Raw genomic sequence first — 13,546 nt, 5'->3', positions numbered from 1 at the left:
TCCATGGCCGGCCTTGCCATACGATAGAGCTTCATCAACTGCTTCATCTGGTTGTTGAGTAGTGGTGGATGCGATGGCGCCCGGAACTACCGCTAGAATGCCCGCTCCGTGGCATGACCCTCCTAGGCGCCGAAGTGACAGCCAGCGCCGGATGCGCTTATCGAAAGATCCGCAAAGGCGTCAGTGGATCGCCGGAGTTGAGTAAGCTCGACGAACCTCTTGCGGCCAAAAATACACTGAAGTAAGTATGGCTTACCAGCAGCGATCTGCCTCACTTGCTGGAGCACCTCGCGATCTGCTCAGGCCTGGGTCTGGACCTCGGCATGAGCCAAGCTCAACTTCTCGAGCTCGGCGGCCGCCTTCTTCTGGTTCTTTTGAAGGGCGTCACGTTCCACATACCCTCCCTTCAAGTTGTCCTCGACTTTGAGGACCCGAGCCTGGTCCTTGCCGTGGGCTGCCTTTTCTTCGGCCAGCTCTTTGTTGGCCTTCACCGCCACAGTTTTATGCTGCTCGGCCTCTTGTAAAGCCTTCTACAACTCGGCCTTAAGGGCCTCAAGCTCTGTAGTCACAGCTATAATTACACAAGCTTGAAATTAGAACAAGCTGAAACAAATACGGAAGCTAATTATTCAAGCATTAGCTTTTCGTTTACCTTGGGCCCGATCGATCTGCTTCTGCATCAGATCGAGGTCCTCCTCGGGCCGCTTGAGCTTCCAATTCATCTCTGCTAACTCTTCAGAGTTGGAGTTCGGAGCCGAAGATGAGGCCTGCACATATATTCAGTCATTATTCTCCCAACATCAATTTTGATGCTCTGCTCGGCTCTTTCAAACCCAACCAGAGTCTCGGGGCTACTACATCTTCGCTTTTATACACATCCAAATCGCCCCCAAGTCAGTTTTTGAAACTAACTTGAGGCTCGGGGCCACTGCTTGCTACGTGTTTGCGTGTACTGTTTGTAGTTTTTTACTCTCCGGACAATGTTTTTTCATTCATGTCCGAAGAGGGCTACTAGATAGAGCAAGTGTCAAACTAAGTCACTAATGATAAAAAAGAAAGGAGGGATGTATAAAACATACCTCAAAACCTCTAAAGAGGCCCTTGAAGACCTCATGCATCCCGGCCTCCACAAACCAGAAGTCGCTCAGCGCCGTGCCGATAAGGGTACGGTGCTCTTCTGCGATGGAGGAGCCCATTAAGGCCGCCTCCATCTCCTCGAGTCACCCCTTGTAGACATGCCCTAGGGTAGGAGGGTGGGCAAAGTCACCTTGGGTTCCCCCACCATAGTGGTGGGGATGGAAACCTCCAACTGTTGTGATGGCGACGGAGTTGCTTGGGCTAAGGACTCTGTGTGTCCCGGCCCACCTTGTTGGACCTCGGGGACTCCTTCCCCTTGGTCCTAGCCGAGGCCTCAACCTTGGCCGAGGGGACTTCGGTACCGTCCCAAGTATTGTCAACTGAGGGGGCCGAGTGTGATGTTGCTTCCCCTAGCTAGTCATGAGTGGGGGAAAGGGTGAAGTTCTCGGCAGTCCCGCTTTCCACCATAAGAGGCAGCAGGAGCCCGTTGTCCGAGGTCTTGTCGTCGATGAGGACGCGCTCTGGATTGAGAAGATGGGAAGCGTGTCACTGAAGGAAATATGCCCTAGAGGCAATAATAAAGTCGTTATTTATATTTCCTTATATCATGATAAATGTTTATTATTCATGCTAGAATTGTATTAACTGGAAACTTGATACATGTGTGAATACATAGACAAAACAAAGTGTCCCTAGTATGCCTCTACTTGACTAGCTTGTTAATCAAAGATGATTAAGTTTCCTGGTCATAGACATGTGTTGTCATTTGATGAACGGGGTCACATCATTAGGAGAATGATGTGATGGACAAGACCCATCCGTTAGCTTAGCATAATGATCGTTAAGTTTTATTGCTATTGCTTTCTTCATGACTTATACATATTCCTTTAACTATGAGATTATGTAACTCCCGAATACCGGAGGAATGCCTTGTGTGCTATCAAACGTCACAATGTAACTAGTTGGTTATAAAGATGCTCTACAGGTGTCTCCGAAGGTATTTGTTGGGTTGGCATAGATCAAGATTAGGAATTGTCACTCCAAGTATCGGAGAGGTATCTCTGGGCCCTCTCAGTAATGCACATCACGATAAGCCTTGCAAGCAATGTGACTAATGAGTTAGTTGCGGGATGATGCATTACAGAACGAGTAAAGAGACTTGCCGGTAACGAGACTGGACTAGGTATGAAGATACCGACGATCAAATCTCGGGCAAGTAACATACTGATGACAAAGGGAATAACGTATGTTGTCATTGCGGTTTGACCGATAAAGATCTTCGTAGAATATGTAGGAACCAATATGAGCATCCAGGTTCCGATGTTGGTTATTGATCGGAGATGTGTCTCGGTCATGTCTACATAGTTCTCGAACCCGTAGGGTCCGCACACTTAACATTCGATGACGATTTGTATTATGAGTTATGTGTTTTGGTGACCGAAGATTTTTTGGAGTCCCGGATGAGATCACGGACCTGACGAGGAGTCTCGAAATGGTCGAGAGGTAAAGATTGATATATTGGACGATCGTATTTGGACACCGGAATAGTTTCGGAGCGTTTTCGATATTTTTCGGAGTGCCGAGGGATTACCGGACCCCCCCCCCCCGGAAAGTAATGGGCCAACATGGGCCATAGGATAGAGATGAGATCCCACAAGGGGTGGTGCCTCCCCATGGGCGGTCTGAATTGGACAAGGGAAGGGGGCGCGGCCCCTCTTTCCTACTCCCTCTCCCTCTCCTTCCCCTTTCCCCCTCCAAAAGAAAGGAAAGGGAGGCCGACTACGACTATGAGTCCTGGTCGGTTCCCCCCCACCAAGGTGCGCCCCTAGGGCCGGCCTCCTCCCTCCTCCTTTATATACGGGGGCAAGGGCGCACCCGAAAGCACATCAATTGTTCTCTTAGCCGTGTGCGGTGTCCCCCTCCACAGTTTACTCCTCCGGTCATTTTGTCGTAGTGCTTAGGCAAAGCCCTACGCGGATCACATCACCATCACCGTCACCACGCCATCGTGCTGACGAAACTCTCCCTCGACACTTTGATGGATCAAGAGTTTGAGGGACGTCATCGAGCTGAACATGTGCGGAACTCGGAGGTGCCATACGTTCGGTGCTTGATCGATTGGATCGCGAAGACGTTCGACTACATCAACCGCATTAAGCTAACGCTTCCGCTTTTGGTCTACGAGGGTACGTGGACACACTCTCCCCCTCTCGTTGCTATGCATCTCCTAGATAGATCTTGCGTGATCGTAGGAAAACTTTTGAAATTGCATGCTACGTTCCCCAACAGTCACAAGTTATGGACTATAGGAAATATCGATTCCGTTCGGGTTGTTAAAATTACCTCTGGGGTGCCGATTTTGTCCGCTTTTGCTAGAAGAGGTCGTCATCCGACAAGTCAGAGTGCGTGACCTGGGCTGGCACGGCTTGCTAGCCGACTTGATTGGACGAGACCTTGTGCAGCCTCTTGCGGGCTCGGGCGTGCGCCTCCTCCTCAGCATCTTCGAACGCCGCCCTTTTTCCTTTTGGGGAAGGCGCCCCTTCCCCCATGTTCTCCTATGCCTCCTTCTCCTCCTCCTCCTCCACCACCTTCTCATGGGTGGAAGAAGCATGGATGTCCTCGGACCTGGCCTCTGAAGGTCCTGGGATGCAAGGGCCACCTTCCTTTTCAGGCGCTTCAGCTCCTTGGGTGGAACCACGTACATATCCTCGGCCAGAAGAGCCATAAGCCGAGGTGACCTCGCCTCCTGGGGCATCCAAGCCGGGCATAGCATATGTTGTACCTTGAGGATCCATTTCTAAGACAAGAAAGAACGAGTTTAATTGTTTTGATAAAAAGGGCCAATGACACGAAAGGAAGACACGATATGAAGTTGTATCCGTGGTTACCTCGGGGGCATCGTGTGTGGAGTCAAAGCCGCAATCCGTCCCCTCTGGGGGGCGTTCCGGGACAGCTTGAATAGCGTCGTTGACATCCCAGCCAGGGAGGTGCGCAAGAAGTGCTTCACTGGTGGCACGTCCTCGGGCTCGCTCGAAGCTATAATGGCAGGATGCGGCGGTGGAGCTTGACGTCCACCATGTCCACCAGCTTGATCTTCTTTTTTGTCTGCCAGAAATTTGATTTTCTGGTGCAACTTTGTCACCTTTTCGGGGTTGCCCCAATCCAAGACTTTCCTTTTCCAAGAAACTAGCCTCTTCGGGGGAGCCAACGAGAAAGGCTGGGACTTCAGCCTGGCCGTCGGCGAGTGGTTCAGTGATGTAGAACCACTCTCGTTGGCATTCTTTGATGGTTTCTATGAAGGTTCCCTTGAACCAGTCGACCTTTTAGGCCCTACTGATCATGGCCCTCCCACACTCCACCAGTTCGGAGCCACTAGACTTCGGCTTGGTATCGAAAATCTTTATCCACAGGCCAAAGTGTGGCTCGATACGGAGGAAGGCCTTGAAGACAATGATGAACGTTGCGAGATGGAGGATGGAGTTCGGGGCTAGATGGTGGAAATCTAGCCCGTAGTAGAAGAGAACCCCGCGCACAAAGGGGTGCAACGGCAACCCCAGACCTCGGATGAGGTGGGGGAATGAAGATAACCCTCTTCCCGGGCTTGGGAATAAGGACCCGCTGGCCTGGTTCTAGAGGCCAGCATGCGATATTGACGGGGATGTATCTCGTGTCCCGTAGCTCCTCGATCACGCCCTCAGTGACAAAGGAGCCAGCCTAGTGTCCCTTCAAGGTGGCGTCGGCCATTGTCGGAAGTGGGAGTTGTGTGCGCTGGAGGAGACAGATGAATTTGAGGCTGGATCTGGGCGCTGGAGCTCAGGAGGCTGTGTGCACAGGCGACAAAATGGGAGCATAGGAAATGGTTACTGCTCCCTTTTACTGTTATAGCCTGCGAAAGGCCAAGATTCCACTTTTGCCGCGCTGCTAAAATCACCATGTCCCAACACGAGATGCCATTATGCGCGTGGGGTGAAACAAAATCTTGATGATATCCCTTAAAATACGGGGCACGATCCCTGCTTTCATGAGACGTGCCACTGGAAAACTGCCCCGGGCCGCAACTCGAGCAACAGTAATTGACCCACCTAGTTATAGGTGGTGGCGCTTCGGAAAAGTTGTTAGGCTGTAGGCACTGTTCACACCTATGCGGCTGGCCTTTGAAGCTAAGTTACATCGCGTCTTCGAATGCTAATAACTTTGATTAAACCATGGTTGAAGGGCAGATTCCTTTAAGAACATACCCGATTAAAGCTTTTAAGGGAAAGATCCCGGATGATAGAAAGAATCATCTAAGAGGAGAACTCGCATGTCAAGCCGAAGACTCCAAAGCCGAAGTCATATGTATGAAGAAGATTGTAGTCCTCGGTGTCGAAGACTAGTTCAGGCGTTACTAACGGTGTCCTGGACTAGGGGTACCAACTTAGTTGGCCCATAGTCCATGGGCTGGGCTTGCGGCCCACCGTTCTCATAAGGAAGGACTCCGGGAGCCTCGCACCTCGACGTGATCAAGATGGATTCTGCCGAAGACTTGACGTGTACTCCAAGGACAACATCTGCCGCCGACATCTGTATCCGTAGGTGGGGCAATCGACCATGTGTAACCCTAGGTACCCCCAGCGTCTATATAAACTGAGGGGTCTAGTATATAGAGACCACAATCACAATTATAACCACCTAGCATTAGGGTTAGAACACAACTTACGATCTCGAGGTAGATCAAGCTTGTACTCGATACATCATCATCAATACAATCAAAGCAGGACGTAGGGTATTACCTCTTTGAGAGGGCCCAAACCTGGGTAAATACCGTCCCCTTTGTCTCCTGTTACCCATAGATTCAAGATCCATAGCTCTGGACCCCCAAACCCGAGGTCTGCCGGTTTTAGTATCGACAAGTAGGTGCGTCGGTGGGACCGAGTTTGATATTTAGTGTTTTGACGGAATGGAATGTGGGAAAGTGGCTGAGGGTTTTGGAGCAATATCTTCAAGCACTTGAGCAACTAAGTCATGATCAAAAACTCATTCCCTCTTAATAGTATTGGCTTTCCTATGAACTTAATGTGATCTTGGATCACTTAACCAAAAATAAAGAGTCTTGGAGCTTTTGCCAATATGTTTCCATAGCATTTTGATGGGTCCACATCCACATGTCCTTGCCATGTCAACACTGAACTTTTCCTGAAATCTATCTTTGAGTAGGCATTAGTCAATGACATATATGTTGTTATTATTAATTACCAAAACCACCCGGAGATTAGTTGCACTTTCAAAAGTCAACACCCTTCTTCTCGCCGCCTAGTTCTGCTCACCATCGGTGCTATGGTTCTCGTCGTCGTCAGTGAACGTATAGACCACCTCCCGATTCACCACCATCTGCTGGGTAGATACCCGGCGCCCACAACCCTCATCGGCCAATCCTTCGGCAGATCGACGTCGGTGAGCACCGCACTGCCGAACCATTCGTCATTCTCTCTTCATCTCTTTTAGTGTGAGACGTGTTGGCATGGATATTTATTTTCCAAGTCAACCCTGCAAGTGCTAGGTTTTCTGTCAAAAACAGGGTTAAACGAGAATCAGTGCGATCTGTTACGCCCGCACCAAACTCAAAAAATACCGGCACCAATTCTTTAACCTACCCCCAAATGTATTATCTTGCAATTAACTGCATCGTAACTACATCTCAGCATCATTTGTGAAGAGCATGAAGAAAATCCGAGATATTTTGAGACGATTTACTATGTTTGTATTTGTGCCCTAACTCACCCTAAGCTACTACTTTTCCCTTTTTTTTTCTCCTTTGTTTTGGTGGTGTGGCCGCCTTTTGTATTAGTGTTGGCCTCCTCCTCCCTGCTCTCTCTTCCTTGTACCTGAAGCGGAGGCAAATTGAGACGAGACGAAACCCTCCTCCCCTTCCCTCCCCACTCCAATCTCCATGGCTCAAGACGAGGTCCCGGAGTCCTCTTCCCCCTCTTCGGCGGCGGCTGGCCGCCTGAACGCCGCCGCGCCGGAGTTCACCCCCCGATCCGCCGCCCCGCACCAAGCCCATCCCCATCGCCGCGGGCCCCACCATCACCACCACCACCACCACCAGCCGCATCACCAGCACCAGCACCAGTACCGCCACCAGCACCACCACCAGGGAGAGGATGAGGGGGATGCCGCGGCGGTGGTGGATAACGCTCAGCTCGTCCTGCCCGAGGAGCTCGCTCGCCGGGTCGTCAAGCAGGTAGACTCTTTTCTTTTTTCAGTCGATTGCTGCGATATCCACTGCGTTGCTACGAAACCTAAAAAAAGTGTTCCCTTTGGCCAAAAAAAGAATGAGGTTTAGATGGGGTTTTTGTTGAGACGTGGAGATGGCCTCTGATTTGATTATTCGCTTGCTGCTCCATAACTTCATCACACATCGACCATAGTACCATGCGTTGGCAAATTTAGTTTTTTGGTGTTCAAATATGTTGGCAATAGAGATGACCATGGGACGTCAGGGCATGGCTTTCTTGAAAATTTGTATACGGTTAAGCGCATCCTCTCATCATTTATCTGATGTGTTCTCCCAGTGTTATGCTTCTGAACTATAACATGGATAACCAATCTGGCTTTACAGATTTGTGGTAGTGAGATTGTACTCTGGTGTAGTATGCATTAATAAGTACTAAACGATGGACCTGAGAGAGGTGGGTGGGGTTAGATATAAGATGATATCTGTTGAGCAATGGTATTTTTGTAAGCGGCAACTCATAGATCTGCAACTTTTTTTCCCGGGAGAATACTAGATATTCTGGATAAAAATGGCACGAATTGCCTTGTTATGTGGTATTTTGGGGTTAGGGTTAAGTGACAGGAGTGGAGCGGCATGGATATAAGAGAGATAAATAAGATTTGCGTGTATGTCAAGTCATCAATATTTGGCAGATATGTGATCCTCCATTCAGTTTATCAGTTACCGATTGGTTAGAGTCGTAGAGAAAATACGACAAATTTATACAATGTTATCTTTCTGTAGTATTGCAACCGTTGTATTGCATGCGTCATAGGCAGTATGTTTCACCTTTTGAGGGTAATATGGTTGAATAGGGAAAGCATGTAACTCCTTCAATTTTGTGGTGTTCCCTACTTTTTATGTGGGAGCAAATAAAATAATCATCATAATATAATACACAAGAAAAAAATGGTCTTTTGTTTTTCGTTATTATAATCTGCACCCTTTCTGTTTTTATTCGATACATTTTCTCAGATAGTTGAAATTGACTCTGTGTACTAGCTTTACCTTTTTACTACTTCCTTTTTAGTTATTTATTAATATAATTAAACTTTCATCAGTTGCTTGATATGCATCTTTATAACTGTGTATCCATTGGATACTGTAATGGTTTTGGAAACGTGACAGGTGGAATTTTACTTCAGTGATGTCAATCTAGCTACAACTGACCATCTGATGAAGTATATTACTAAAGATCCAGATGGATTTGGTGAGTTTAACCTGTTAAATTTGAATAAAGCTCTTGATCATTCTGTTTACTCTCATGTATGTTTCTTTCATCTGACGTTTGCTGGCCAAAATCAATTAAAATTTAGCAATAGAAGTAGGCACAAATATGATGATAAAAATCTTACAAAGTGCTGATATAGCCATAATTTTCTTCTTGGGTATTTTCTGTTATACTAATAAGTTAAGTAATAAGTTGTGCTCAGTTTGTGGTACTACCTCTGGCAGGTAATCTTCTACTATATGTAAGCTACAGATTATTGACACATTCGAAAATGGAAAAAATGTTGCTTTGACACTTTGAAATATGAAATGTGCTTGCATTATTGATGCTACGCATCATTAATTCATTACGGGGAGCTGCATACCATTCTTTGTGTGCTTTTTTCCATTTGGGTTTTATTTTGCCGGATAACAGTTGATACTTCTCCAATATCAGCGAGCAGTTTACAAAAAAAATCGAAACTGTTTTCACTATTTTCTTTTGTCTTAACAGTGCCGATGACAGTGGTTGCATCCTTCAGGAAGATTCGAGAGTTAATTGATAGATCCTTGTTGCCTGGTGCATTACGTACATCAACAGAGCTGGTAAGTATCTCAACCAAATCGTCATATTTACCTGTTTACACTTTTCTTTTGGATATGCATATTCTTTCCGCTATTGACAGCGCAAGTAATTTGCTTGCATATACTTTATATTGCTGCTTAATCAAGATATGTGCTAGTTAGATCTGGGAGGTGACTGCCTCAGCTCATCCATGCAGTGATAAAGCAAAAAAAAGTGTCTAGGAACCTGTACCATCCTACTGAAAGAGCTATCCTGTGATATCATGCATCCGCACTCTTGTTCAATTTTCCCCTGATCCAAACACAAGAAATGATAGTCTGTGTGGTTCTTTACTTTCTTTATCATTTATAGGTAGTTTCAGATGACGGGAAGATGGTTAGGCGACGAGTGCCCTTCTCTGATGTGGATGCTGAAGAAGTTCAGGTTAGCATATAATCCGTGGAATCTTCTATTTGCTATGTCATGCTTCTGAAACTTACCTATTTCTGTACTCAGTCTCGAATTATTGTTGCTGAAAAATTACCTGAGGATCATCGCTATCAGAATCTTATGAGGATTTTCTCAACTGTTGGGAGGTATGGATGTCTGTTACCATGATTAACTATGGGTGCAATGTTGAAGACTAATATTATCTATATTGCAGTGTGAAATCAATACGTACTTGCTATCCACAAGGGATCGATATTTCTGCCGGCAAATCATCAAGGATTGAGATGCTTTTTGCTAATAAGGTCTGTATATGTGTCAGCGCTGTCTAGGGTTCGGGTATTACAATATGATCTATCTACCTCTATATGAATACTAAATGTTGATGAGTCATATCATAGCTTCTTCCAAAGCAATGTATCTGTTGTTCGTAAGATATTTTCACACCTGTTTGTGCCAATGTTGTTTCTATTTTGCTGTGCTTGCAGCTGCATGCTTTTGTGGAGTATGGAACTGTTGAAGATGCTGAAAAGGCGGTATGTCATCTTGACTGCTATCCGTCCGTCCTTTGGCACTTGTCTAGCATATAAAAGAAGAATCTTTTCTGTTTACAGGTTGCCGAGTTTAGTGGCGGCAGAAACTGGAGGGATGGGCCTAGAGTTCGTTCGCTGCTTGGTTGCCTGGTACCTTAATGAATCCTGACCAATTCAATGTCTTTTTTTATTGGTCATTTCATGTTTTATGCAGAATTGGAAGTAATCATGGATTGATTGTGAGCATGCACACAAAACTGTCCTATGTGTTCCTCGTCTGTCTTAGTATTCTGGCTAGATCTATTTGTCATTAACATCTGGAATATCGGTTATCCACTTGCATCATGCTTGGTGTAGCTATTATATTTGACTGATGAGTGTAAGCCTGCTTAGTGAAGATTACGTTTAAAGGACAGACTGTTCCCACAAGACTTGTTTAATATCACTGTTATATCAAATGCTTCATTGTAGAAGATGCTTTTCTTTTTCACATTTAATTTTGTTACTGGCCACTAGAAACATGGGATTGGTCAAGGAAGAAAAGGTGGAGATGAGGAGGCTGCGGATGAAGATGATCCTGAAGAGTATGAAGCAGAAGATGCTGCTCAGGTATCTATCATGTACTACAGCATACTGATGCATCAGAAACTTTAAGAATGGATTGTCTAATGGGGTGTTTCTTATATAGGGTGAGGATGGTTTCTATGACAAAGCTGGAATGAGGCAAGGGAGGGGCCGAGGACGTGGGGGAAGAGGCCGTGGCCGGGGCCAGTACCATGGCCAGAGTCGGGACGGCGGGCATCCAATCGGCACTCCTCCATCAAATCACAGTGCTGAGCATCCGGTGGTGTCCAAGCCGCCTCCTGGTCCGCGTATGCCGGACGGCACAAAAGGATTTGCCATGGGGCGAGGGAAGCCCCAGGTCAGCCCCGCAGTGCTGTCTGATGCTTAGTGGTACCCTGTTGCCCTGTTGTCGGGAGGGGTTGGCAGAACGGCGCTTATATGATGACCCATTTTGATGTGATCCCATGAAGAGGAAGGACAGTAATACCCTGATACATGCGTCAGTATACTGCATTGCTGCTGGTCCATGGACCTGTCTTTTGGTCTCTGAATTTCCTAGTTGAAAGTACAAATTCATACTTGACTCGACAAATCAACAGAAAGAAGTCTTCAGTGGGAGGAGCAAATTTTTATAGTTGTTCGAATCGTCGCTTTTGCAAACATATATACTACATGTCAACTGATAGGTTTGTTCTTCACTGGTCTGCAAAATTTGGTCTCCGCTCGTTCTTGCCATCTGTTCTTCGCATTCCCTTTGCTGGTGCGGTCTTGCTGGTGCTGGCACGGCCACTGCTGTTGCAAACAGGCTCGCTGCCGGTGCCGGCCACAGCCTTGCCCTTGGCTGGTAAAGCATTCTTCCTGGCATCTACCTGCAGCTCCTTGGAAGCTCTTGCCGCAGAAGATGGTGGCCTCCTCGCCTTCGCGCTCTCGACTTTGGTGTCCACGCCCAATGGTGGAGCTGTCGCCACTGCCGTTGCTGATGCCCTGCGCCGTGCGAAAATAGACCCAGTCGTGAGCAGATTCTTGGGCGCCGTGTAAGGGGCTTCTCCTGGCGTCTCCACCGTGTTGGTTGTACTTGCACTGCTGCTGCTGCTGTCCTGGCTTGCATTTGCGTAGTACGTGTGCGAGTGTTCCTTGCCTGAGTTGCTGCTTGTGCCAGTATTGGCTTTGGCATCTGGTTTCTGCTGCCTGTTGGGCAGAGTAGCGTAAGCTGAAGCTGGTCTCCTGTCGGTCGTGCAAGGCTGGCTCTTGGCAGAGTTGCTTGACGAAGAACCTGCCGGAGTCTTGGCTGATGTTTTGGTCGCCTCAGTCTTGCCAATGAACTGCCCTAGCCAAGATTTCGAAAAATCGTTCAACTCCAAACCCAGTTTGCATAGGATGATGAATAAATGTGCAAAACAAAGGAGGTTTAGCGATTAGCATACCCTTGAAGCTGAAGGTTTGACAGGTTGCGTGATCGGGATGTGTGTCACCTTAGGGGCAACCACCGTTTCGGAGGAGCTGGCTTCCATCTTGAGGGAAGGAAACATTGGTGCAACCGGAGGGGTCTTGGGCCTGAAATCACATGTACTCCCTCTAATGTAAGAACCAATTCTAGCAGTGCTAGGGCCAAATGAACCTACTACCAGTTGTCTCAAAAAAAAAAAAATGAACCTACCAGTCATAGTCGTGCTTCTCGATGATCGGCATGAGGAGATCTCTCTTCCCCGAGGGAGGCTTGGACATGTGACCACCTAGTTAGCACACAGACGATGCAGTGAGCTTTACTCAGAAATCTAAGTAGCATATGGTTTTCAAGGAAAATCGTTCCTGGTGACCAGGTGAAATGGCCATGACCCATGAAGATGGAAATATTGGTTCGGTGCACGTATCAGTTAACGTACGTATGGGATTCTTGTTTGTTCCAAAAAAAAAAACAACGTTAAGTGCAAGGACGAGAGAGAGAGATAGATGTCACCTTGGATGGCGTCGAACTCCACGGAGTAGATCGGCTCCAGGAGGTTCACATCCGTATCTTCCTCATGCTTGTACAGCTCCCGGAAGAAAACTATGCTCTCGTCCTTGTCCTTCTGAACCGCGGACGGGGCCTTCTTGCTCTTGCCCATCCCCGCGATCCTCCTCATGCGGTTCATCTTCTTCAAGGAACAAAGCTATGCTTGCTTGTTGTTGCGAGGACCGGAAAGATGAGAGGTATCAGGTATGGGGATTTTGACATTGTAGCCTTGTAGGGTTGCATCATGAATACTGGCCGCAAGACTTCCAAATCTGCCGGCGATTCTAAAGCGACCGCTGGAATTGTTTGGAGACAGGGCATGTTAATATTGTTAAACTACTAGTTGGTGAAAGGGATGGGGTCGATGCAACCAAATGGTGGGATGATTGATTGATTCAACAGGCATAAGCATTGGCATCGTTTGTTTCTTCGGTTGTGCTCTAGTGTTACAGTCCTTTTGCTTGTCCTCCCCTTGTGCTCGTCATTTCTAGTTTTATTATGGTTCTCTTCTCATATGTTTATACTTTTCATGATATTCATGAGTTTTAAGTTTAGTTAGGGTATATCAAACATGAATCCCACACCCTATGATGCTTTTGGATATGTGGATTTTTTTGTCAGGATGTACTAATGCAATGGAGCATCCCCCGCTCCGCTAGGTTTCCCTCCCCCGCCGTCGCCGGCCGCCGGGCGCGCGGCTCCCGGCCCGCCCCGCTCCCCTCCCCCTCCCCCTCTCTCCTCCCCTCCCGCGGCGCACCCGGGCGCGCCCGGGGGGGCCCCTGTGGCCGCGGCTCTCGGCCCCGCCTCCCTCCCCTCCCCCCGCCGTCACCGGCGAGCTCCGTCGGGCAAAAGCCCGGGGGGGCGCGGTGGCGGCGGGGCCCTCCTTCCCTGTATGCTTGTGG

At 47.7% G+C, this 13,546-nt stretch overlaps 2 protein-coding genes across 2 annotated transcripts; one reads left to right on the top strand and one right to left on the bottom strand.

Moving 5' to 3' along the window:
* Positions 1 to 6,910: 6,910 nt before the first annotated feature.
* LOC119329582 (la-related protein 6B-like) lies at positions 6,911 to 11,285 on the top strand. Its single transcript, XM_037602647.1, has 10 exons — positions 6,911 to 7,300; positions 8,462 to 8,543; positions 9,057 to 9,148; positions 9,480 to 9,551; positions 9,624 to 9,703; positions 9,772 to 9,859; positions 10,043 to 10,090; positions 10,169 to 10,237; positions 10,604 to 10,696; positions 10,776 to 11,285. The coding sequence occupies exons 1-10, from the start codon at positions 7,007 to 7,009 to the stop codon at positions 11,037 to 11,039; spliced, it is 1,182 nt and encodes a 393-aa protein (XP_037458544.1). The 5' UTR covers positions 6,911 to 7,006; the 3' UTR covers positions 11,040 to 11,285.
* Positions 11,286 to 11,331: 46 nt separating this feature from the next.
* Positions 11,332 to 12,926, bottom strand: LOC119329583. The gene is made up of 4 exons (XM_037602648.1): positions 12,609 to 12,926; positions 12,309 to 12,384; positions 12,076 to 12,205; positions 11,332 to 11,973 (listed from the first exon to the last, which is right to left on the bottom strand). Exons 1-4 carry the CDS (start codon positions 12,781 to 12,783, stop codon positions 11,347 to 11,349), a joined length of 1,008 nt encoding a protein of 335 aa, XP_037458545.1. The 5' UTR covers positions 12,784 to 12,926; the 3' UTR covers positions 11,332 to 11,346.
* Positions 12,927 to 13,546: the final 620 nt, after the last annotated feature.

Source organism: Triticum dicoccoides, chromosome 7A (assembly GCF_002162155.2).
Source record: "Triticum dicoccoides isolate Atlit2015 ecotype Zavitan chromosome 7A, WEW_v2.0, whole genome shotgun sequence".
NCBI lineage: Eukaryota > Viridiplantae > Streptophyta > Magnoliopsida > Poales > Poaceae > Triticum > Triticum dicoccoides.
This window is presented reverse-complemented; position numbering and strand designations above follow the sequence as displayed.